The sequence below is a fragment of the Nymphalis io genome, chromosome 4, assembly GCF_905147045.1.
Source record: "Nymphalis io chromosome 4, ilAglIoxx1.1, whole genome shotgun sequence".
Taxonomy (NCBI): Eukaryota; Metazoa; Arthropoda; class Insecta; order Lepidoptera; family Nymphalidae; genus Nymphalis; species Nymphalis io.
The window spans coordinates 10046556-10070058 of NC_065891.1; the positions used below are offsets into that span (position 1 = coordinate 10046556).

General features: G+C 34.1%; 3 protein-coding genes across 3 annotated transcripts; 1 reads left to right on the top strand and 2 right to left on the bottom strand.

Moving 5' to 3' along the window:
• The first annotated feature begins 721 nt into the window (after positions 1-721).
• Positions 722-2854, top strand: LOC126781857 (transcriptional adapter 1-like). The gene is made up of 4 exons (XM_050506967.1): positions 722-740; positions 1155-1616; positions 1863-2227; positions 2667-2854. The coding sequence occupies exons 2-4, from the start codon at positions 1221-1223 to the stop codon at positions 2815-2817; spliced, it is 912 nt and encodes a 303-aa protein (XP_050362924.1). The 5' UTR covers positions 722-740; positions 1155-1220; the 3' UTR covers positions 2818-2854.
• Positions 2855-3207: 353 nt separating this feature from the next.
• Positions 3208-6531, bottom strand: LOC126781855 (uncharacterized). Its single transcript, XM_050506965.1, has 5 exons — positions 6406-6531; positions 6198-6330; positions 5158-5460; positions 4268-4434; positions 3208-3679 (listed from the first exon to the last, which is right to left on the bottom strand). The coding sequence occupies exons 1-5, from the start codon at positions 6476-6478 to the stop codon at positions 3405-3407; spliced, it is 951 nt and encodes a 316-aa protein (XP_050362922.1). The 5' UTR covers positions 6479-6531; the 3' UTR covers positions 3208-3404.
• A 2547-nt stretch (positions 6532-9078) lies between these two features.
• Positions 9079-20424, bottom strand: LOC126781833 (ATP-dependent RNA helicase SUV3 homolog, mitochondrial). The gene is made up of 15 exons (XM_050506914.1): positions 19931-20424; positions 18924-19044; positions 18430-18598; positions 17927-18113; positions 17369-17446; positions 16500-16591; positions 15865-16004; positions 15502-15636; positions 14585-14691; positions 13361-13554; positions 12433-12612; positions 11120-11268; positions 10621-10719; positions 9899-10040; positions 9079-9611 (listed from the first exon to the last, which is right to left on the bottom strand). Exons 1-15 carry the CDS (start codon positions 20352-20354, stop codon positions 9513-9515), a joined length of 2316 nt encoding a protein of 771 aa, XP_050362871.1. The 5' UTR covers positions 20355-20424; the 3' UTR covers positions 9079-9512.
• Between the last annotated feature and the right edge of the window lie 3079 nt (positions 20425-23503).

Here is a 23503-nt window from a genome sequence, read left to right on the forward strand (position 1 = left end):
TTATTATTGGACTTCGTATTTATTTGTTTACATTGTTTCGTTCGATCATCGATCGATCGACGAGTCGATATTTTTTATCGAAAATCGAGATATTTTTTTAGCTGACGCTGGCAGCACTCACATTATAAATAATTATAGGTTATGCATGATAAAAACTGGAAAATCCTTTTATCTTCAGGATTTTAATGCAGTATAAGGTTCGTCATGCTATGGCATAAATAAACATCACTGAGAAATTATATTTAGGGACAAAACCATTGTACTTACGCGTGAAAACACACGCCGACAACACACACAGTTAGACGATAAAGGACAAAAAATTTGATAATTCTATCTCTGTCTAAACCATTTGTAACGTAATTTTCGTTCTCTTTCTTGAGTAAGTGAGAAGGAAATCGTTATTGCGTCTATTAGTTTCTCTGTCTACGAAACAAATATAAAATAAAATTTTAAGGTTCTCTTTTGGCGGTTAAATTGCCTATATAATGAGCCAAGTGGTGAGAATGCCGGACGCGCTCTCACCATAAAATAAAATGTACTGAAATATATCTAAAATATTATATATATATATATATATATATATTATTAATAAATCCTCTCTTTGATTAAAAACTTAAGAGTAATGTGAACCACTCCCTAGACATAACATTAACTTTATAGTATATGTATTAAATTATTGGTATTATACTGTATGTATTCGTAAATAAGATCCTAGAGTGAAGAGTGTCCGGCTATAAGCTGTAAGTAACAGTTCAATGACCTTCCAAAATGGCATAAATTAAACTCTTAAACCTGTAACCTAAAATAACTGTAATTTATTTATCCTACTCCAATAACTTTTGGCTGTTTTCTAAATTTAAACTGATGAAATTGTAGCCGCCATCCTAATTTAACGCATTTCGGCGGCCACTTTTCCATACACAGAGATAATCCTTTGTATGTATGTGGTCAAAAAGTGATTTACCGATTGGACAAAATATCTTTAATGTCATCGCATATCATTTGGATATGACATATCATGATATCAGTCGGACGTCAGCGTGACATCAGCTGTCACTTATAACATCAATAAAATATCTAGTATAAAAAATAATAATATTGTAACAAAAATGTTGAAATAAATTAATAATACTTCTTCTTTCTGGTATTTTAAGGTATTATGAGCAACATCCTGAAACAATATAAAAACTCCTTATTAGATTAACAACATCAATAACAATATGTCGTCAGACGCCTTGAACATATCCCGTCGAAAGCTTAACGATGCACTAGGTGAAAAATCTACCAAATATTTTAATCACATGAAACAGTGGTTTCGTATGAAGCTTACGAAGGAAGAATTTGATACGGAAGCCCGCGCTTTATTAAGCCCTGATCAGGTGCGTTACCACAATGAATTCTTACTAGCTTTATTGAATAAAGTTGAAGGTCTGGCAGAAACTTCAATAACAATTGCACAAGAAAAAGCGAGTTCTCATAACAGGAATAGTAGAAGACATAAAAGAAACTCTCGAACATCGGAAAAATCGAACTTCGAACCAGCTGACTTATTGGAATACTTACCTCCTAATTCACCACCGGGAACTGGTAGCGATGGAGTCAAATATGCAATCCAAGTGAGCATAAGATCTATTTATATATAGGATAATAAATGTCTTAATTGAGGGCAAAGATTTCTGGTCCTGTAAAGTAGAACCAACAAAATATTACTTATAACTCGTATAATAACAAAACTGAACTAAAACATTTTACTTATTATTTATAACAACTTTTTTGATTATATAAAATTAACTGCCTTTTAATTGTTATTGTATATTGTTATATAGATAAAGAATCAATAAATAAAATGCATAATGTTGCAGGAAATATTTTTGCCAGACCATGCACTGGTTGTGGGCCGGTTCATGCTAGCAGCCTGGGAACTTGGATTAGAAGGAGCTGATGATGACGCAGCAGACCTTATAGTAGTTGCTGTACAAAACTTTCTCAAAAATATCATAAGCACTGTTGTTTCACAGAGGAAAGGCTACAAGTTACGCAACGAACGATTCATGTATGATATTGGTGCGGATATGCCTAACATTTGGCTAAGGAACAGTAATAAGCTATATGATCCACAAAATGATGGAAGAATTAATTTAGATGATAGTGTAGATGCCTTAGGACCTAGATGTCCCCCGACTATAGATGAAGTAGAACATTCAACGGCATTTGAAATTGCTTGCAGGTGAGTCACAGTATAAAAAAAAATATTCCTAAAATAATTTAATTTAATAAACTATATTAGAATTGTACAGTATCACTAATGTCATTTTTTTAATAAAATTGATCTGTGTAACACAAACAACACTTGTATATTAAAAAGACGTTAATTCATACAAATTGTTGTTGTGTAAAATAATTTAATTAAAGTTAAAAAAATATACAGACAGCTACAGAATTTAATGACTCTTATTAAATTCTATTCCTTCCTTTACTCTTTTAACTAAACTATGACTTCAACCCAAACCAAAGTCATAGTATTGAAAGAAGTTAGACTATAATCAACTATGAATTTCTGAAGACACACTTGCTCCCTAGGATGTTTGTATAAATGGTTGTGATAAGTTGATTTACATAAATGTAAATATATAAAATAGTTTTTAATTTTATTGTTTTGTTTTCAGTGTACAAAATCCAGAACCAAATGACGAGAAATTGTCTATTGATGAGTTTTATAATACATTACTGACGCATAAAAATGTCATAGCCTGTCATTCTGTCTATGCAGTTAATATGGAAAGATTAGCGGTTATGTTGAATCACCCGAGTTATTAAATATATTATTAATAAAAAAAAATTAAAAAACTTTCAATGAATTTTATTTTAATTAATAACAGTAAAAATATTTTAATACAATCTTATCAAACTAAAGTTATTTACATTATTATTTCAATCTGTCTACATCTTCATCATCAATCGCTTATAATATTAGGTAACAAACACGTGCCATTAAATATATCCTACAAACTAACAATAAAATTAAAAAGTTTAATTGCTTAATTTAATCTGTTAAATGATATAATTATAAATACTTTCATAGTTTAGTTTGCTTAGATTTCGAATTTAAAATAAGTATTATATTCATAAGGTTATTTGGTTATCTGTGGTATCTATATTTATTTGGGAATTGTGATTTAAAAAGTGTTGAAGAATAAAAAAGGCTAATAGAATAGAGAAACAAAGTAATAAGTTTAATGAGAAATGTATAAATATAGTTAAGTAAATAGCCACAAATATATAGTCGATTACAGTCAAAGCTAATTAATTAGAAATAGGCATTTGATTAAATTAAAAATGTTATAAGTGTATACAAATTATTGCAAAAACAGTCAAATCGCACTAATCTTACCAACCTAAATCATCTATGGTGGACTTTGTGATCGAGACATTAGTGGAGAAGTTCCAGGGTCAGATGGTGACTGAACAACAACAGTTGGAACGCTTCGCCCTGGCCGTGGACTACTAGAGCGTCGTTGGCCTAAATCCTCAATTTCTATCACTTCTTGCGCTGCCGGTGTCTCACCTAGAAACCTTCTCTTCTTCCACGCTATATATCCCAGCGACGCGAGTGCGGCTGCTATTAATATACCCCCAAATGTAACACCAGTTGTTGATGCTGTAGACATCGTGTACATACCTAGAATTGTCGACAAAAAGTTCATCTACTTTAAAAACTAGCGATTTTATTTTATTGATGAAAGTAAACTTCTTGCATTTTACGAATTATGATATAAAGTATCTAATAATATATATGCAAATAAATACAGCAGGGACATCTTATTATGTTTATTAAATATATAAATGAAAAATTGATTCAAAATAAATGTTAATCAAAGTACATTTATAAAAATGTACGTTTCTTTATATCGGTTATCGTACACCATTAATCTCATTTAATTGTAAGTTTTTACAATTTTTAGTCTTATTTCTTCTTTTTTTTGACTATGTTAGAATATATTATTACCATTACACAATCAGCGAAGCGCGTGCGTAACATATTGCACTTTGCAGCAAAACTTAGTTTTACCAAATTCCAATGAATACTAGCTTCAGGAGTAAGTACAACTTCTATATATTGCATTCTTTGCGTTATTAATGAATTGGGAAAAAATCATACTTAAATTAGCAGAGCCATTATAATGTGGTAGGTATATTAAGTATGTGAATTATGAGTTTTAGGTTTAAGCTTATGATAAATGAATGCAGTTTAACGAATGATATAAACCTTCGACCTCCAGCTTGATAACATCGATGTGCTCCTTGCCATCATCAAGGCCGGCCCCGCACATCCATTCTCCTACATCGTCGTACTTAACTTTAGCTATAGTCACAGCACAGTCTCCACGGTCAAGGCTACTATTTGATGGATAATAGTACTTCTTCAAAATAGGTCTGTAATTTTTGTAGATATTCTTACTAATATTTTATAATAAAATCATCGAGACAACATTTAAATCTTATGATTTTTTGCTTTCAATAAGACTCGTGTAAATACAAATTAATCAAATAACATTGTTGTTATCAGCAAATATTAAGTATAGAATAATCACAAACCATAAATGATATATGAACTTCTATTTTCCTTTTGTCGACGAAAACAACTACCTACAAGAATGTAATAATAATGTCCTCCAGACCGATTTCGGCCACGGCGGCCAATCTCAAGAGAGATTAGCCAACTACGCAGGAGATATTATAGTGCACAAGTGTGTGCGCAAACACTGGTGCACTCTCTATTCCCTAACCCTCATCCGATGGGACGGCAATCAGACACGACCGGAAAGAGTTAAGGCGCAGGACCAACGGCTTTACGTACTTTCCGAGGCACGGGAGTGAATACACTTCCAACTTCCAGACTCCGGTCTGCTACTGAGAATTTTCTAACTGAAAAACCCAATAACTTTTTATGGGCCCGACCTGAGAATGTACCACTTCCACGGAACACTATAACCCATTTTTCTAAAGATTTCATAATTTAAGCTTAAATACCAATTGATTCGTCAATAGACTAGAACTATGCATACCTACTATGAATTAAAATTAGGTGAAAAAAGAATAACAGATAAGGAACCTAATTATGAGGATATAAAATTTAAATTGGCTTGTAGTACTTACTGATCTTCCGTTACTGTCGAGTCTATATTAAAAGATTGTCCATTGGGTGGTTCAAACCGGCAATAACTTAACGGCATCAATCCCCTTGTTGTTGCGCAGGCGATTGTGATCGGCTTCCCTAACTTTGCTGTTACATTGGGTTCTATGGCTGCAACTTTATTCACTATTCTTACATGTATTTTTTTTATAGTTTCTAATCTAACAGACTGCCTTCCTATATGGCAGCCCCATTCACCACTGTCAGCTTTTGTGGCTTTAATATTTTGGACGCATTTACCATCATTAACCGCGCGATCTGCAAACCTGGTAATGAATATTATTAATATAAAATATGCCAGAGTCACTACTATCGTATTCCACCAACCCGCATTGGAGCGGCGTGGTGGATTAAGCTCCAAACCTTCTCCTCAAAAAGCAAGAGAAGTCTTTAGCCCAGTGGTGGGACATTCACAGGCTGTTACTGTACTGTACTGTACTACTATCATGAAAATTAAAAAAGTATCATCACAAAAAATATAGCAAGTTTTGTGTTGTAATATAAATACGTAAAAAAAACGTGTTTTTATAGCCATTGTCAACTAGTTAAGTTAAAACGATTAAATAATATATACACTCAGATAAGATACAAAATAAAATAATGTAACTGAGACAATTTTGTTAGAACATACAGCTAGGTATATATATAACATGGTCGTGTTTGCTGATCATTAAATATCTTTTACTTACTCAAATAATTTCATAGGTACTAATTAAAGTTTGTTTTGTTAATATTCAGGTTATGGATTATGAAATAAAATTAACCTTTTATTAAACAGAAGACAGACTATTTATTATGCTACTAATAATTAATGTAAATAAAAAAAATATTGTTATTGTAAAAATAAATAAAAAGTTTTCTCTGGGCTCTGCATAAAATTTGATTTTATAAATTAAATATAATATAAATTAAACTACAGAGTTCATTGAAATTCGCAACAATGAACGTAAAAAGTTACACTGAATATACGAAACCTTTAGCTAGTAATCAAAGTAATACTCACGAAAACCGTTTTCCACTAGGATGAACAAAACCGCAGTAAGTCATAGGAAAATCTGACTTACAGTGTATGCTTATATTTTCATTCTCTGATGCTAATATAGTTTCTTTGCCGTCTATTTTAAATATCCTATAAGCTGCAATAGTAAAATTACACTCTAATCGGTCACCATATAAAAAAGAATCTAATTTTAATTTAAAAAAATTCGTACCATTGATGTGCACAAAATTTTCACTGGAAATAATTAACGCCAGTGCGATAATAAACCGGCTAGCATTTATCATTTTAACTGTCACTAAGACGGTGTTAATTGTACTGTGAGCCGACTACCCTCCGGCCTAGGTAATCGCAAGTGATAAGTGCTTACTATATAAATATAATGTCAATAGGTCGCAATTTTGCGGCAGACTTTTTGATAATATTGTGATGAGAGTGACAACAAGCTATTGCCTGAATATTAATCTGTTTATTATGTATTTCATTATAAAACTATCAATTTTAATTATCAGTGTATAATTGTAATACCATTTTGTTATTTTTAAATATTTGTTTTATAAATGTTGTATATATTTTTCTTAGGGACTGTATCTACCAATTATTTTCAGGTAACGCCTTGTTTATTTATTTTTAAAGATAATAGAGAATACGCATAAATTACAATTTATTAAACAATTTTTCAAGCGTGTAATCTATTTCGAGATGTTTTAAAGAAATAGTTGAAGGAAACAATAGTAGGCTCAAATATAAATAAGAAGTAGCTTAATAAATAAATATTTTAACTCCAATGTAGCCCAAAATACCATTGTTAAAAATTCATGAATATTTGAATACAAATAATAGAGTTGGAGTATTATGAACGGTTGAAAATTACTAATTAATGTATAAAAAATATACCATATGTTTTTAGTACTTAAGGGCAGCATTGTTAGATGGCTAAAAAAGGAAGTATTTTAATTAGCTAAAAATTTTTGTAAACCATTATTATTCATTACAGCTGACATGTACTTAAGTTATTATGTACCCAGTTTTAATGTAATAACAACCTTTTCCGAATTGAAGATCTAATGTGAGAATACACGACAACACCCAACAAATACACAGCCATATTCACTCATTATTAACAAACCCACACATCCATTCCCCTACATCGTCGTACTTTACTTTAGAAATAGTCACAGCACAGTCGCCACGGTCAAGGCTACTATTTTATGGTACTTCTTCAAAATAGGTCTGTAATTTTTGTTGTTGTACATAATAATATTTTATAATAAAATCATCGAGACAACATTGAAATCTTATGATTATTTGTATTCAATAAGACTCGTGTAAATACAAATTAATCAAATAACATTGTTGTTATCAGCAAATATTAAATATTGAATAATCACAAATCATAAATGATATGTGAACTTCTATTTTCCTTTTGTCGACGAAAGCAACTACCTACAAGAATGTAATAATAATGTCCTCCAGACCGATTTCGGCCACGGCGGCCAATCTCAAGAGAGATTAGCCAACTATCTCTAATCTGAGAATACACGACAACACCCAACAAATACACGGCCATATTCACTCATTATTAACAAACCCTTTATGCAGCCCTCTGTAGCGACGCTCCCCACTGTGTTGAAATACCTATAAATTGTTTTTGAATGTAATACCCTTTCCATTTCTTTATCAAGAAATACTTTGTTATATATATTTATAGAATAGGAAGGCGGACGAGCATATAGGCCACGTGATGGTGAGTGGTCACCAACGCCCATAGACATTGGCATTGTAAGTAATGTTAACCATCACTTACATCACCAATGCGCCACCAACCTTGGGAACTAAGATGTTATGTCCCTTGTGCCTATCATTACACTGGCTCACTCGCCCTTCAAACCGGAACACAACAATACCAGGTACTGCTGTTTGGCGGTAGAATATCTGATGAGTGGGTGGGAGGGTTGAACTTACCCAAACGAGCTCTACCACCAGTAAATTATTATTTATAGAGTAATTGGCGATATTCAGCTCTTTCAACAACTCGCTATATAGGGCATATTTGTTATCTATCCATGTTTCAAAATCGAAACAAAAATCTATTTAGATACGTAGGTCAAAATATTGATATTATTGTAGTTCCCTATTAAATTCGACACACTGACTTATTCACCCGTCTGGTAGTCTGCAAGGTTCTCTCACGGGTTAAAAATTCAAATGATATACCAATAAAAATTATACTATTTTAATGTTATGTAATTCACTCTTGAATCGTTTTGCTGATTAATTTTACTTTATTTAAGAATATAAGACATATTCTTACTTATACAAAAGTAGTCTATGGCAGCTGTACTAAATCTGGGTAGGCTCTCCTGCTTTTACTTTTCAACTATTTTAAATTTAAAGGTTTTTTTAACACCTTATTTGAATTAAACAACCTCTTATTGCCACGAACACTGCAGTGTTTGAAACGTCATGAAATGTTAAAAAAAGTTAAAATATACGCGATAAATCCGTTTATAGTTATTTAACAATCAACAATCCCGAAACAAAAATTTTTGTTTGCGGCCCGCGATACCCTGACTAACACGTGTTTGTGGCCCCTATAAAGAAATGGGTCGAGTATCGCTGGTCTATGTGAACTTAACGTCTTCGATTAGTGTGATAAAACACTACAGATTCGTCTTTTTAACCGATTTCGAAAAACGAAGGAGGTTCTCAAGGTTTGGGAGAGAAAGAGGAAAAAAAATAAAATTAGGGCATGAATTTTATTTAAAGACGGTTTTGTTTTTAAAACAGATAATGATATATATAATAAATTATATGACAAACTTATCACTAGTAAGAATCAGCTTACGAATAAGATTTGAATATTAATCGTAAAAAACCAACGAACCATACCCTTTTCATCACTATTAAGCACTTCAAAATTTTAAACCCATTGATCTTATGTCATCTCTTTTATACGTCACGGCAGAATATGCGCTTAAATAAATAGTATAGATACACGCCATAAAAAGAAGAAAAAAAAACAACGAACAAATAATCGCAAACCTAGGAACTATAACTTTTACCTTCGAGTGTGGCGCAAGAGTGTTAGCAGAGAGTGTAGAGCAGCCTACAGATAAGTTTAGAAATAAGATTTAGAATTGCAGATTAGGAATTTCTGATAAGCGCACCATTAAACAACACAATATATAACCCAACATGAAACAAGAAAATGAACAAACACACAATAAAACAACAATACAAATTATAACACTATACATGACATTCTTTAATTTTTTACACATTCATTAACACAAACATTTACTCGAACAATTTTTATCACTATTTCCTTCTATTTCGACCGCCTTTGTTTCTTCGGTCGGTTTTATCTGTGGTTAATTCTTGTTGTAACTTCTTTAGCATCTGTGGTGTTATTAGTCCCTAAAAAATAATTTTAATCATTAGTTATATTACAAAAAAAAAATATTTAGTGATCTATCCCATATATTTGCATTATAAGGGTATTATATTAATATAAAACATATTTCAATAGAAAATAACGCAAAAGTTAAGTTACAGTCTGTTAATGTTCCACTGGTGGGCTAAGGCCTCCTTTCTTGTTTGAGGAGAATTGGTGCTTACAGCCCCACGTTGCTCCAATAGTTGGTGGATACAATGCAATGAAAAAAAATATGTCTATTTAATTTAAAAAAAAATTAATTAATTACCCTCGCAACAAGTAAATCTGATAATTTTCCTTTCGAATCGTCGCTTTTGACTTGCGTATGCATTTTCCCGGTTTTCTTGCCCCTCCCCACTTCACTTATATCTGCGTCACTACGAAACACTTGTTCGGAATTCCTTAATAACCTGTTTACGAAATTTATAATATGATTTAATTGTGATACAAATTATAAGCACGGAAAAATGTGTTTTATATAAAATAGGTAGGTGGACGGGCAAATGGGCCACCCGATGTTAAATGGTCAGCACCGGCCATAGACATCGGCGCTGAAAAATATATTAATCATTCCTTAGATCGCCAATATACCATCATCCTTGGCAACTAAAATGTTATGTCCCTTGTGCCTGTAGTTACACTCGCTCACTCACCCTTCAAATTAGAACACAACAACGCTAATTATTACTGTTTAGCGGTAGAATATAAGATGAATTAGTGGTACCAACCCAGGGCTTACGCAGAGCCCTACCACTAAGCAAATATTATAAGTCTGCCTCTTTAAAGCGAGTAGCAAGTAGATTCTGATAGAAGCGAGTGATTTTGATAAATTCACCATCGCAACCGGTTATAAATATTTTCCATTTTGACTTTTGTTGCTTTACTAACAACAAACTATTACCCTGTTACCTCTTACGGGCGTTTTTTGTGAACTTAATAATAATTTCAAGACTATTTATTAATCAAATTTATAATTAACGTAATAATTACCTTGTAATTTGAAATATTCCTTGTTGTATGATAGCATCCAACTCCACTTCCATTTCACGCACCAACTTGACATCGGGGAACATATCCGGAAATCGATAACTGCGTATTAAAATAAAAGATTATTACAAATATTAAATACACTAGATTCTATGAATAATAATAATAATAATATCCTGGAACATTTTTCACACACGGCCATCTGATCCCAAATTAAGTTTGTACAGAGCTTGTGCTATGGAAACCAGACAACTGATATGCTACATATACTATTTCTCTTTCGTAAATACATACTTATATAGATAATTACAGCCAGACTCAGGACAAACAGACATGTTCATGCACACAAATATCTGTCCTGGGTGGGAATCGAACCAACCTTCCGCGTGAAAGGCCAACCACCAACCACGCCAACCAGCTCGTCAATGAATATACTACATAACAAATTTGGTTTATGATACTGATATATATAAATATACATAGTTGGATCACTCCCACTTGCCTGAGCCACAAATACAATTCAAGTACATCGAAAACGGCTTCGAGATGAACTAAATCCATGATGGTCTTAGGTGATGGTAACGGCCAATCCACTACGTTTCTCATCCAATTTCTAGTGATTGGCTCATTGCGACTGTATTGACGAACCATCTGTAATAAAACAGTATTATCATATCTACATATCTAACTATGCACTTAAATGTATAAACTTAAGTAAATCATTGAATTTAATTAATTATTGGCATTTTATACATATATTAATATAATTATTTTAATGTACAATTGGTGTGATATGTGTTTAATATTAATTACTTGTTAACAAATGTACTTGCGTGCCTATCGTGGGCGAAATATATTAGAGACTTATAAAGAAAACACAACATCTGTAAAACTATGTTTCATGCAAAAAAATGATTGTTATTATTATATATAATATATACAGGCGTCGACTACCATGTGACTGTCTCGTTGGTCTAGTGGCTTGATATAAGGTCGCAGACCCGGAAGTCTTGGGTTCAATTCCAAGTCGGGCCAATAAAAAGTTATTCGGTTTTTCTGTCAGAAAATTCTCGGTAGCAACCCGGAGTTGGAAGTGTGGATACTCCCGTGCCTCGTAAAGCACGTAAAGCCGTTGGTCCTACGCCTGAACTCTTTCCGGTCGTGTCGAATTGCCGTCCCATCGGATTATGATAGTTAGGAAACAGAGAGTGCACCTGTGTTTGCGCACACACTTGTGCACTACAATATCTCCTGCGCAGTTGGCTAATCTCTCTTGAGATTGGCCGCCGTGGCCGAAATCGGTCTGGAGGACATTATTATTACCATGTGACAGAAATAATAGAAATTATTTCACCATGTTATTCACTATTTTTGTGTCTAATTAATATTGAAATCCTACTGACTGTTACTTTGCTTATGCTTTATTTTACGTGTTGATTATATCCAATGTAAGATTTACAATTCTTTGAGAAAATTAAGTATAAATAAAAAAGATTCCATAACAATTTCTAGACGGTAACACTTCGAAGCAGATGTTTGAGAACCACTGTTTGAAGACTACTTTAATTTATAAAAAAAAAATTATTTAATTTTTATACCTCTTAACATGTATGTGAAATTTCATGATCAATTAATTAGTTAAGACGTGAAAGCGCTACGCATTTATAATATTAGTTGATTGAGTTATTTATATGTAAATAAAGATAAATAAGCTTAGTGAACTTTTGTGTATTTTACTTGTCAATATTTTTTTTAAACAACTGCAATGCCTCCCTAGACATCTAATAAAAAAAAAGAATATTACTAATAATTTACCTTAAGGAAGGTAGCACAAACAAATGGCAGCTTGTTATTGATAGGAGCGCAGCAGAACACGTATCTCGCTCGCAGCGGCAGCGGCACGTGCTGGATCATCTCCGCCAGGAACTTGAACGCTTCCGTGTTGCACATGAAGTACAGCGAGTCGTCCACTGTGCACAGGTGGACGAATATATCCTGCGAGGTTATTTTTGTTATTTTATTTTATAATATATATTATTAAGCACTAATTTAACAGCTTTATAAACATATATATATTTCAATCCACGATAACGCACCCCCCTCTTATTTTTCCAATCTCTCCATCGTGTAAAATTAAAGGTGACTTTCTACCGTGCGTGATATTAGGGACGAAGGCGAACCGGCCTGCACCGACGCATTGTGGGTAGAGCATGTAGTCTGTGAAAGCTTAAGCAAATGCGATAACTTCAAAGGCACGGTGCGAATTTCGTTATTATGATAATACAGACCAACACGTTCCATTTGAATTATCCCCCCTAAGCTTTAATACGTCGCCGTAGATTGAACTAGTGATAGGTAAACACTAATTTATCTCTTTCTGATATTATTATACTGATTTCATACATCAGACACAATATTATTGAACATTGAACATCACCCCCTAAATATGTAATTTATACTTAGATATTTCACGAAAGTTTATGAGCAAACGGACCTTCTGTTGATAAGATAAATATGGTTTATATTTTACTTTATACCGTCAATGCGTTGCCAATCAAAGAATCTAACATATTATATCCGTTGTGCTTATTACACTGGCTCACTCACCCTACACATGGAACACGGCAATACGGAGATCGGTAGAATAATTAAACAATTAAGCAGTGAGTAGTACACACACAGACAGGTCTGAACAAAATCTCAGCACCGTTGAAAATCTTAATCAGATTTATATTTTATGTACCATTAAGCTACTAAGGCTAGCGTGAGGTAGATGGTAAGCGTACAGCTCCATCTGTTCTGCCGTAGGATGCAACCCCGCTTGAGTAATGGGGTCCGGTGGTTGAGCTAACAGCGTCTTCAATGTAGCAAGGTCTTCCGGTTTGAATGTGGTGACATACCCCGTCTCCCACGCACTGCCGTATCGACCGGCACGACCTGAAAATTTCATCAAAGGTTATTTAATTCCAATTTAACAATTAATAATAACTCGCCGCAAGATGGCGCTGCATCAAATTTATAAACCTTTAACACGATCGACATGACATTTGGTATCACACAGACAGAATAACGTCTGTGGGGTTATGCTAGAAGTACATAGCATGTAGTTAATTGTATATAATACATAATTTTATAAATATAAGGTCATAAATAGAAATATTTATACTACTCATAATTTTATAAGTACGAACAGGTAAACGAAAAATTTATTCGCGTCAAATATTTATAATTGTTATCGTATTAAAATTGTCAGCTGTTAACTCCGCGTTGATAGCGAGTCCAGTATATAATTATTTATAATAAGTAGGTGAACTGGCAAATGTTCAACGTGGCCAGTGGTCCCCACCGCACTTTACAGATTTTAGAAATATTAATAATTTCTCACATCACCAATGCGCCACCAACTTGGAAACTAAGTTGTTATGTAACTTGTGCCTGTAGTTACACTAGATCACTTACTAGACGCTTAAGTACTTCTTAGCGGTATAATAAGTGATGACTGGGTGGTACCTGCCCAGACGGGCTTACAAAAAGTCCAACTATATTTTTAAAAATAGCATGTGTAAATTGCAAAATTAATATAATAATCAATCCTTCTAAAGCCTACAAGTATCTGTAAAGCTGGGTGAGCTTTGAGGTTTGTAAAGTATATAAATATAATATAGACGAGCCGGTTGGCGTGGTTGGTAGAACACTTGCCTTTCACGCCGAAGGTTGTGGGTTCGATTCCCACCCGGGACAGACATTTGTGTGCATGAACATGTCTGTTTGTCCTGAGTCTGGGTGTAATTATCTATATAAGTATGTATTTACAAAAAGAAAAGTAGTATATGTAGTATATCAGTTGTCTGGTTTCCATAGCACAAGCTTTGTACAAGCTTAATTTGGGATCAGATGGCCGTGTGTGAAAAATGTCCCAGGATATTATTATTATTATTATTATAATAGTATATAAGGATAAACACACCTGCAATCTGTAGTGCTTGTGATATGCTGATAACATCCATTTCTTTATCACCGTCTTCATTTATTACAGGTTTTATGAGTGAATAAAATATTATCCTTCGTATACTCCTAAAATACATCATAAAAAAGGTTAAAGTCATGACGACAAGGTTATAGAATATATATGTATTATTAAAATATATATTTGTTAATAGTTATTATACAATTAATGAGTTCCTAGATTATGACCTTAAACGATCGCATTCTGATAATTAGTTCATATTAACAGCCTGTAAATGTCCCACTGCTGGGCTAAGGCCTCCTCTCCTTTTTTGAGGAGAAGGTTTGGAGCTTATTCCACTACGCTGTTCCAATGCGGTTTGGTAGAATACACATGTCCAGAATTTCAATGAAATTAGAAACATGCAGGTTTCCTCACGATGTTTTCCTTCACCGTCAAGCACGAGATGAATTATAAACATAAATTAAGCACATAAAAATTCAGTTGTGCTTGCCCGGGTTTGTACCCACGATCATCGGTTAAGATTCACGCGTTCTAACCACTTCTTGGCATTCTGATAATTATATTGAAAATTCCAAGCACTTATTAAAATTCAGAAGTACTTTTTATACTGAACTGAATTTCTGCCACACTGGCCAATCTCATATAGATATATTTCATATCACAAAAGAGAGTGATTGCAAGTGGACTCTATTCCCTCAATCTGCCCGACAAACCCATACTCGCAAAGAATTCCGGCGCAGAAGCAACGGCCATCGACACTACCACCCAATTCACTCTGGGCTACCCTGAGAATTACTTGTCAGAGAAACACAGAGACCTCAAGCTCAATCAAGTTAGCACCTAAAGCTTAATCATTTTACATTTAAAATAAAGCACATCAAATATTTTTAGTTTCAATAAGAAATTTAACTTACAAATTTATACCGAGTCCGATAGCATCTGTGGCGACCATCACTTTACAAGAACTTTCTGGATCATTGAATTTATTAGCTTGAGCTAATTTCGTTCCAGGCGGCAAACTACCATATATTACAGCCACTTCATGACCTCTGCAATAATATGATTAATTTAAATTGACCTGTGAATACTTAAATTACCTATATTTTATATTTTTTAGTCATTGAGTTTGCTATTGGTATTCATATTTTTTAGTTATTAAGATTTAATGATCAAACTAATTAACAAATTACATTTTTGTTTATATTAATTGTAACTCAATATAAAATATAGAATGATTTCAATTTGTATTCGGATACCTGCCTCAACCAGGGACTGACCTCTGTTCTATCGCTCGACTTACACTGTAAATGTCGTTCTTATTGAAACATACTATACAGTCGCCTGCGCGCACGTTGTCCAGCGAGCCCAGAGCCGAGTCTTCTGCTTTTAGTTCTGTTAACCTTTTATACGAACGCACCTGCGAACAGTAATATTTAGAGGAATGATATTGTACTTCTACTTGTAGCAGGCGACACCTAAATAAGGTATGTTTGTTAAAAGTTATTATAAAATTAGTAAGATCATGGATGAAACAATCCTTGAAACAATCACATTCTGATTATTGTAAAATTATAAGCAATTATTAAAATTCAGAAGTACTTTTGATAGTAAACATAATTTCTGTCACACTGGCCAATCTCATATATGATATATACTATATCACAAAAGAGAGCGACCGCAATCTTGCTATATAAACTTAATTATTTTTTTATGTTATGTTTAGGCAGGCGTAGCGTAGAATGTCTGATGAGTGGGTGGTAGCTACCCATGAGCTTACCAAAAGCCATACCACAATATAAATATTTTCAATTTTTTAATCAATTATGTCATTTTATTAATAAAATATTATACTGAAAACATTTTTTTAATGCAAACAATGTAAGCAAGTTGTTATTAGATATCATTTACTTACATCCATTTCCTCACCAGTTGTGTTACAAATTTCCTCTATAAGGCCTATCGCACCGGCTTCACCACATAAATGTATTTCTTCAGCTTGTAAACCTTTTAACATAAAAAAAACATTAAAATCTCAAAAATAATTTGCACTATATTCGTTTCTTTCGTTTTAGTGTATGAATTAATAGTATTTTTGCATATACATTATATGTAAGTTTCTTCCGACAGATCTTCTCAGGACTGATTGTTTCTTTTCCGAACCGGTGATAGTTTCTAGCTTGACTATCAATAAGCAAGTGTAATGCTTTAATGTTGAATAAAGTATTTTGATTTTTATAGGTCCGAGAGTGACATATGCAAGTAACATCAAGCCATTCTTAAAAAGTAGTACTATTGTGATCTGACTTGAGCAAGCGATTAATTAAACAACGCTGGGTCTTATTCTTTCGAATGTCAAATCAATAATTACAGAAAGTAAGACTGGTAATTTTTATAATTATTTTTATCCTTGTATAATTATAAAATATATGCCTTTATTTGTTAAAAAAATCTCAATTCTAAAGTTGTCAAAAAAACCATCCATCAAAACATATTTTTAGTAAAATACACTGTTATGTACATTAAAATCATTATGTTAAAGGATTCAATTGAATATAAAGCTACCACATGATCAGAATGTATATTTAACTGAAAAGAATAAAAAATAAATTCGTTAGTTATTCCTTTTCTTAAATGAAATACTTATTTTTAGATTTATCTTACTTGTAAGCTAATAATATAATTAATATATTTGTAGAAAAGTTGCTTTACATAGAGTATTTAATATGGATTTATGTTTTTGAAGTTAAATATACATAAATACATATTGGTTATATTAAATACCTAAAACGGCTCTTGTCCACGCCCACCCTCTTCCTCTGTCACCAATCATCTGGATTTCATCAATAATGGCTATTTCATCTGTAAATATTGTTAACATATATTTGACTTACAGTAATTCTTTATTATCACTTTATTCAAATTCGTTAAGAGATAAAGTAATAGCCCAAAAGGTTCCCAATACTGTGCATAGGTGTCTTGTTAAACTATGAAAACAATTCTGAGCTTTCCTAGACTGCTCGACTGTAAGGTTGGGATGGGATATTGAAATCTTAGTTTAATTATTTTTCAATGCTTCTGGTCCGGTACAAACCCAGTTTGAGCTATTAAAAAGTTATTGGGTTTATCTGTTGATAAATTTCCTAGTAGCAGCACATAAAAACACTACAATAACTTCTTATTTCCAAGTGTATTTTTAAACTTATTAAATGAAAGCACAAAACATACCAATATCATTGAAAACTTTATTGTGAGTCATCACAAGTGCACCTTGATATCATTATATATATCATGATATTTTGGAAAAAAGGTTGTCAAAAATTAACGGTTCAAATTACTTACATGTGTCATTCAAGGATGTCATTTCAACTGTACACGCAATATGCTTTGAGGGAGTAAGTTCCGGTTCATCAAGCAAATAAGATTCTTTCTCGGTTTCAGGTTCTGTCTCATCTTTACTATCTATGAGCGTTCTGTATTGTGTAGCATGCCGTCGTTCTTCACCTGTGATTAAATCACATGGAGTACCCTGAAACATAACATATTATTATATAAGTAACTGACTGTATCTATATTATTTCTATAAGCATGATGTGTACACACATTTTGAAGTTTAATTTTGCATGCAATGCAATTGTATAAATTCCTAATTTTCCTGTATGTCCTGATTACATTCTAAATTTGTGTATCTAAATAAATAAATAAACATGTTAAATGTTAAGAATTATATTAATGAAATGAAGAGAATAAAAATTATGTTACTAAAAAAACCTAAAATAATATTTAAAAAAATTGAAATTTATACATCTAAGTTTTTCGTATAGTATGTACTTTATGATATTTACCTTACTATTAGATTTGTGATATATTTCTGTAGCTAACAATTTTAGTGGTCCACAATAGACACCTGATTTTGACGTAAGAAACCTTTCCATGGCATGATAAGTCTTGCCAGAGTTTGTGGGTCCTGCATGAAATATTATTTTTCTATTCATATTACGAGCTTGAGGATACCTGTGGAAAGGATATATATATATATATATATATATTATAATATAATATATATTTAATTCAGTATTTTTTCAGTTTCTCAATTATAGCACTTTTTTTTAACCTTTCTGGCCTTTATATTAAAACTCAAAGTTCAATTATTTATTGCCATTAAATAAAACTTTTAAATAAAATAAATATACATTTATTAAAGTTAGTAATAATAATTAACATAGTATTAATAGTAATAATTAACATTGTATTATGAATTTCTAAATTTGTCTCAAGCTTAGACATTAATTTTTGCTGATGACGACATTCTAAATGGTTTTATTGTTTATATATTTACCAATTGGCTGGAGTCCTTAGGTCTGAAATTTTTTTAAGATCATCTAAACAGTCAAGGTGTGGAAATGCAAGTCTAGCATGTCTAAGGAAGTAAGGAAACAAATCATCTACATGTCCAGCACCTGTAAGATAATTTTTTGGAATAACATATACAAATTTTACAAATTTGACTGTCTCATTTGGTCTTGTGGCTAGATTTAAGACTGCTGACCCTGGGTTTAAATCCCATGTCAGACCAATGAAAAGTTATTGAGCTTTTCTGTATACAATTTGCAGTAGCAGCCAGAGTAGTAGTTGGATTGCCGCTCCATTGAATTATAAGAGCTAGAGTATAGAGAGTGTACCTGTGTTTGTGCACACACTTGTGAACTATAATATGTCCTGCACAGTTGGCTCTCTCTTGAGATTGCCCACCATGGCTGGAATTGGTCTGAAGGACATTATTATTATTACAAATTCCACAAAAGTAATACAATACTTTACTAGGTGGTAGGGCTTTGCGCAAGTTCTTCTGGGTTGGTACTCATCAGATATTCTACTGCCAAACAGTAATATTATTATTGTAGTGTTCAGATTTGAAGGGTACATAACATCTTAGTTCCCAAGGTTGGTAGTGATTGGTATTAGCAATGTAAGGAATGATTAATATTTTACAGCTATTGAGTCTAGTGTACTGTCCCCCAGTGTTAATATTACCATCTTTGAATTAATATTTCAGCTACTACTACTTTGCTTTAAATTTTTAATACAGAGTGGTTGTATTATTGTATGTTATTAATAGTCTCAGTAATTTTCTGTTTACATCATGTAGCTTCAATTCTTTTTTTTTAATGAAAAGTCAACATGATACCGAGATAATGAGAAACATGTGTAATTTCACTGAAGTTCTGTCATATGAGTATACCCACCAACCCACATTGGAGCAGCATCGTTAAATAACACCTCCAGACCTTACAGAAACATATATTTCTAATCATTTAGAATGTAATTAAATTCAAAAATACCTACCAACTAAGATATCACTTATTGTTATATGTAAGTCCGGTGGTAAATCGTGTTCTAAACAATGTCTTCTAAATGATAAAAAAGCCTGATGCAGTAATTGATCATCAAGACCATTTTCTGATGCAAGTGACCTTATCTCAGGCTTTTGATAAAATTTGTTTAATATTTTTAACAGATCTTGCTTTTTTAGACGTCCCGTAAATTCTTCTCCTACATTTATATCATCAGGATTAGGTTTCACCGGCACCGGAACGAATAAAGCTGAGGGATTCCCTCTATCATGTTTCTTAGTTCTCTTAAAAACATAACCTATATTATCAAGTTTTCCTTTTCGAGAATTGAAAACACAGGTAATAAAAGGAGAAAAGCCCGGCTGCAATCTATCTACACAATAAACAGTCCATATTCGCGAAAACCCTTTGTACATTTTGATAAAAAACAAAAATAAATGTACTAAAATTTTGTAACTATCTGTCAGTATGTCACATTTCTTTTAAAAACAGTGTTGCTCAAATCAAAGACAATTCAAGTGTTGCTAATTCACACAACGTTAAATTTCCGTACAAGTTATTTAATCTATACAAATTAATAAAATTGAAATGTCTGTCAGTAATTTAAAAAAAAAATCCTTATTTTAATATATTGGCAAGTTACAATAACTAAAACAACTATAATTTTTGTTTCTGACTGAATTTTTTGGTTGATCTTCGTAATTAGTAAAAAAAAAAAAAAAATTCAATCAGATTATTATAGGGAGTAGGTATTCCAAGTTACTATACAGTATTTACTCAAAAAATACGTTCTCTATCAGAAGTTTTAACAACTTATGGTTTTACCTATAAATATTGCTTAGAGGGTGAATAGTTAATTAGTGCTATGTGTTCTTCTTTCACATATAAAATCATAATGACAGAAAGACAGAAATTCATCAACATCATCATATCAGCCGGAAGACGTCCACTGCTGGAGGCCTCCCCCAAGGATTTCCGCGTTGGCTGGTCTTGCGCTGCCCGCATCCAACGGCTTCCCGCAACTCGTTCTATGTCGTCAGTCCACCTTGTAGGGGGCCTGCCCACGCTGCGTCTTCCGGTTCGTGGTCACCACTTGAGAACCTTTCTGCCCCAGCGGCCGTCGGTTCTGCGAGCAATGTGCCCCGCCCACTGCCACTTCAATTTAGCAATTCTTCGGGCTATGTCGGTTACTTTGGTTCGCATGCGGATTTCATCATTCCTGATTCAATCTCGCAAAGAAACTCCGAGCATAGGCTTCTCCATTGCTCTTTGAGTGATTTTGAGCCTTCTTATGAGGCCCACAGTAAGCGACCACGTCTCTGATCCGTAAGTCATCACTGGCAACACACACTGGTCGAAGACTTTCAACTTGAGACACTGCGGTATTTGGGATGAGAAGATATCGTGTAGCTTCCCAAACGCTGCCCAGCCGAGTTGGATTCGACGATTGACCTCATTCTCGAAGCTGGACCTACCTAGTTGGATGGTTACACTGGGATATCGTTGGATTATCCGAAGTCCGAACACACCCCTGTCTTCGGTATATATACGGATACGATAATCCTGAAATCCAGTAAGGTGGTGTCGGGTTCACAGTCCACAAGGGACTTGTGGACTGTGAACCCGACACCACCTTACTGTGAGTCCTTGTGTTTGTTAACAACGTTGTGAAAATCGAGAGCGTGTCGATTAGAGTGGCGTACCTTATACTCAGGATCATCAAGCGGTATTCTTTGAAGGTCATACAGGTATACGCACCGACCTCGACGGGTCTATACGGCTGGGTCTAAGACCTTCAAGACTAGCCGTACGAAGGGAACCAAAAAGATCTCAGCCTCTACCTCACGGCTTATGGAGGAAAGACGGAAAATGATTCTGACGTCAACAACAAGACAGATTCAAAGTCTCTGACTCGCGACACTCTACAATTTAATACAATGCGCATTCAAGAAGCTATCGAGCGGTCAGCTGTACACGACAACGCAATCACCTGTCAGTAGTCAAGCTGCAGATGCCAGAGCAAGACTAACCCGACATTACATCGAAGATTTTCAGGACGTCAGTCTTTGCGAGATTAAAATGGCTCTCGAGAAACTCAAAAACATCAAGGCACCTGGTGATGATGGTGTTACAGCAGAGCTTCTAAAGGCGGGTGGTACACCGATCCTCAGGGCTCTTCAAAGGCTATTTAACTTTGTCATAGCCAAAGGTCACACGCCAAAGGCACAGAGGTGTGGTGGTGCTTTTCTTTAAGAAGGGTGATAAAACCCTTCTGAAGAATTACAGACCCATCTCACTGCTGAGCCATGCTTACAAGTTGTTTTCGAGAGTCATTACGAATCGTCTCAAGCGCCCGAACCCGAACAAGCCGGTTACCGAAAAGGCTTTAGCACCATAGACCACATATATACGCTGCGGCAAGTTATATAGAAGACCGAGAAGTATAACCAGCCACTTTGCTTTGCGTTTGTGGACTATAAGAAAGGCTTTGATTCGATCGAAACCTGGGCTGTGCTGAAGTCCCTTCAAAAGTGCCAAATCGATTACCGGTATATCAAGGTGTTAAAGTGCTTGTACGAGAGGAGGAGGAAGGAACTCAAAACCTATCTAATTGCAGAGAGTAAGACAGGGAGATGTGATATCTGCGAAACTGTTTACCACTGCATTGGAAGATGTTTTCAAGCTTCTGGACTGGAACGGAGTTGGCATCAATATCACGACGACGACATCGTGGTTTTAGCTGAGACCTTAGAAGACCTCGGCACTATGCTCGATGACCTCAGCAGGATCTCCCAACAAGAGGGTCTTAAAATGAACATGGACAAGACGAAGATCATGTCAAACATCCATGTTGCACCCACTCAAGTCAAGGTTGGAAATTCTGCACTCGAAATTGTAGACAACTATATTTACCTAGGTCAGTTCTGCTCAGTTCTTCCTCCATTCAATTACGATGATCTTCTCGTCGGTCCGCAGTGTACGCGTGTTATATGTTGCCAGAGGCAGGGGTCGTCGGTGTTGGGAACACGAATTCTGCCGGGGATTCTTAGCATCCCCTGCCCCACCGTTACCACAGCTGTTACCAAGGCTAGGAATAGCAGGACTACCGGGGACTAGGGGCCGTGGTTTAGTTATACGAATCATTGGGGGGATATTCCATAATCGCCACGCTTAACAGACGGGTTGGCGATCGCAGTAAGCTGGTCATAGTACTCAGAGAGACGCCGCTGCCCGTTCCCTAGTGTATATTATTAGTGTGTTCGACTTCTACGCCCCCACGGGATGAGATGGGGTGGTGATATTCGTCGCCGTCACCACACGGCAAGAAATTATTGTCTAACTAAAAAGCCGCTAAGCAAAGAAAAGAGAGACGAGAATTACAATATTTTTCAGTAGGTTACGCAGATTGGTACACTACGATTTTTGGTACATTAGTGAAATATAAGAGAAAGCAGCCATAACATAGCTCCCAAATTTAGACACTGCTCACTGCCCAAGAGTTACCTCAGTGGAAGTTGATCCTGTCCACTTTTAAAAATATTCTGAAGATACACTCTTCATACTA

Excerpts from the sequence above, each read along its gene's own strand:
- LOC126781857 (XM_050506967.1), top strand. The coding sequence starts at position 1,221 with ATGTCGTCAGACGCCTTGAACATATCCCGTCGAAAGCTTAACGATGCA. Across the intron at positions 1,617-1,862 it reads GAGTCAAATATGCAATCCAA|GAAATATTTTTGCCAGACCA; the intron begins GTGAGCATAAGA and ends ATAATGTTGCAG. Across the intron at positions 2,228-2,666 it reads GCATTTGAAATTGCTTGCAG|TGTACAAAATCCAGAACCAA; the intron begins GTGAGTCACAGT and ends TTTTGTTTTCAG.
- LOC126781855 (XM_050506965.1), bottom strand. The coding sequence starts at position 6,478 with ATGATAAATGCTAGCCGGTTTATTATCGCACTGGCGTTAATTATTTCC. Across the intron at positions 6,331-6,405 it reads AAATTTTGTGCACATCAATG|CTTATAGGATATTTAAAATA; the intron begins GTACGAATTTTT and ends TTACTATTGCAG. Across the intron at positions 3,680-4,267 it reads TATCAAGCTGGAGGTCGAAG|GTATGTACACGATGTCTACA; the intron begins GTTTATATCATT and ends CGACAATTCTAG.
- LOC126781833 (XM_050506914.1), bottom strand. The coding sequence starts at position 20,354 with ATGTACAAAGGGTTTTCGCGAATATGGACTGTTTATTGTGTAGATAGA. Across the intron at positions 16,005-16,499 it reads CAACTGGTGAGGAAATGGAT|GTGCGTTCGTATAAAAGGTT; the intron begins GTAAGTAAATGA and ends TACTGTTCGCAG. Across the intron at positions 15,637-15,864 it reads AGTCGAGCGATAGAACAGAG|AGGTCATGAAGTGGCTGTAA; the intron begins GTCAGTCCCTGG and ends ATATTATTGCAG.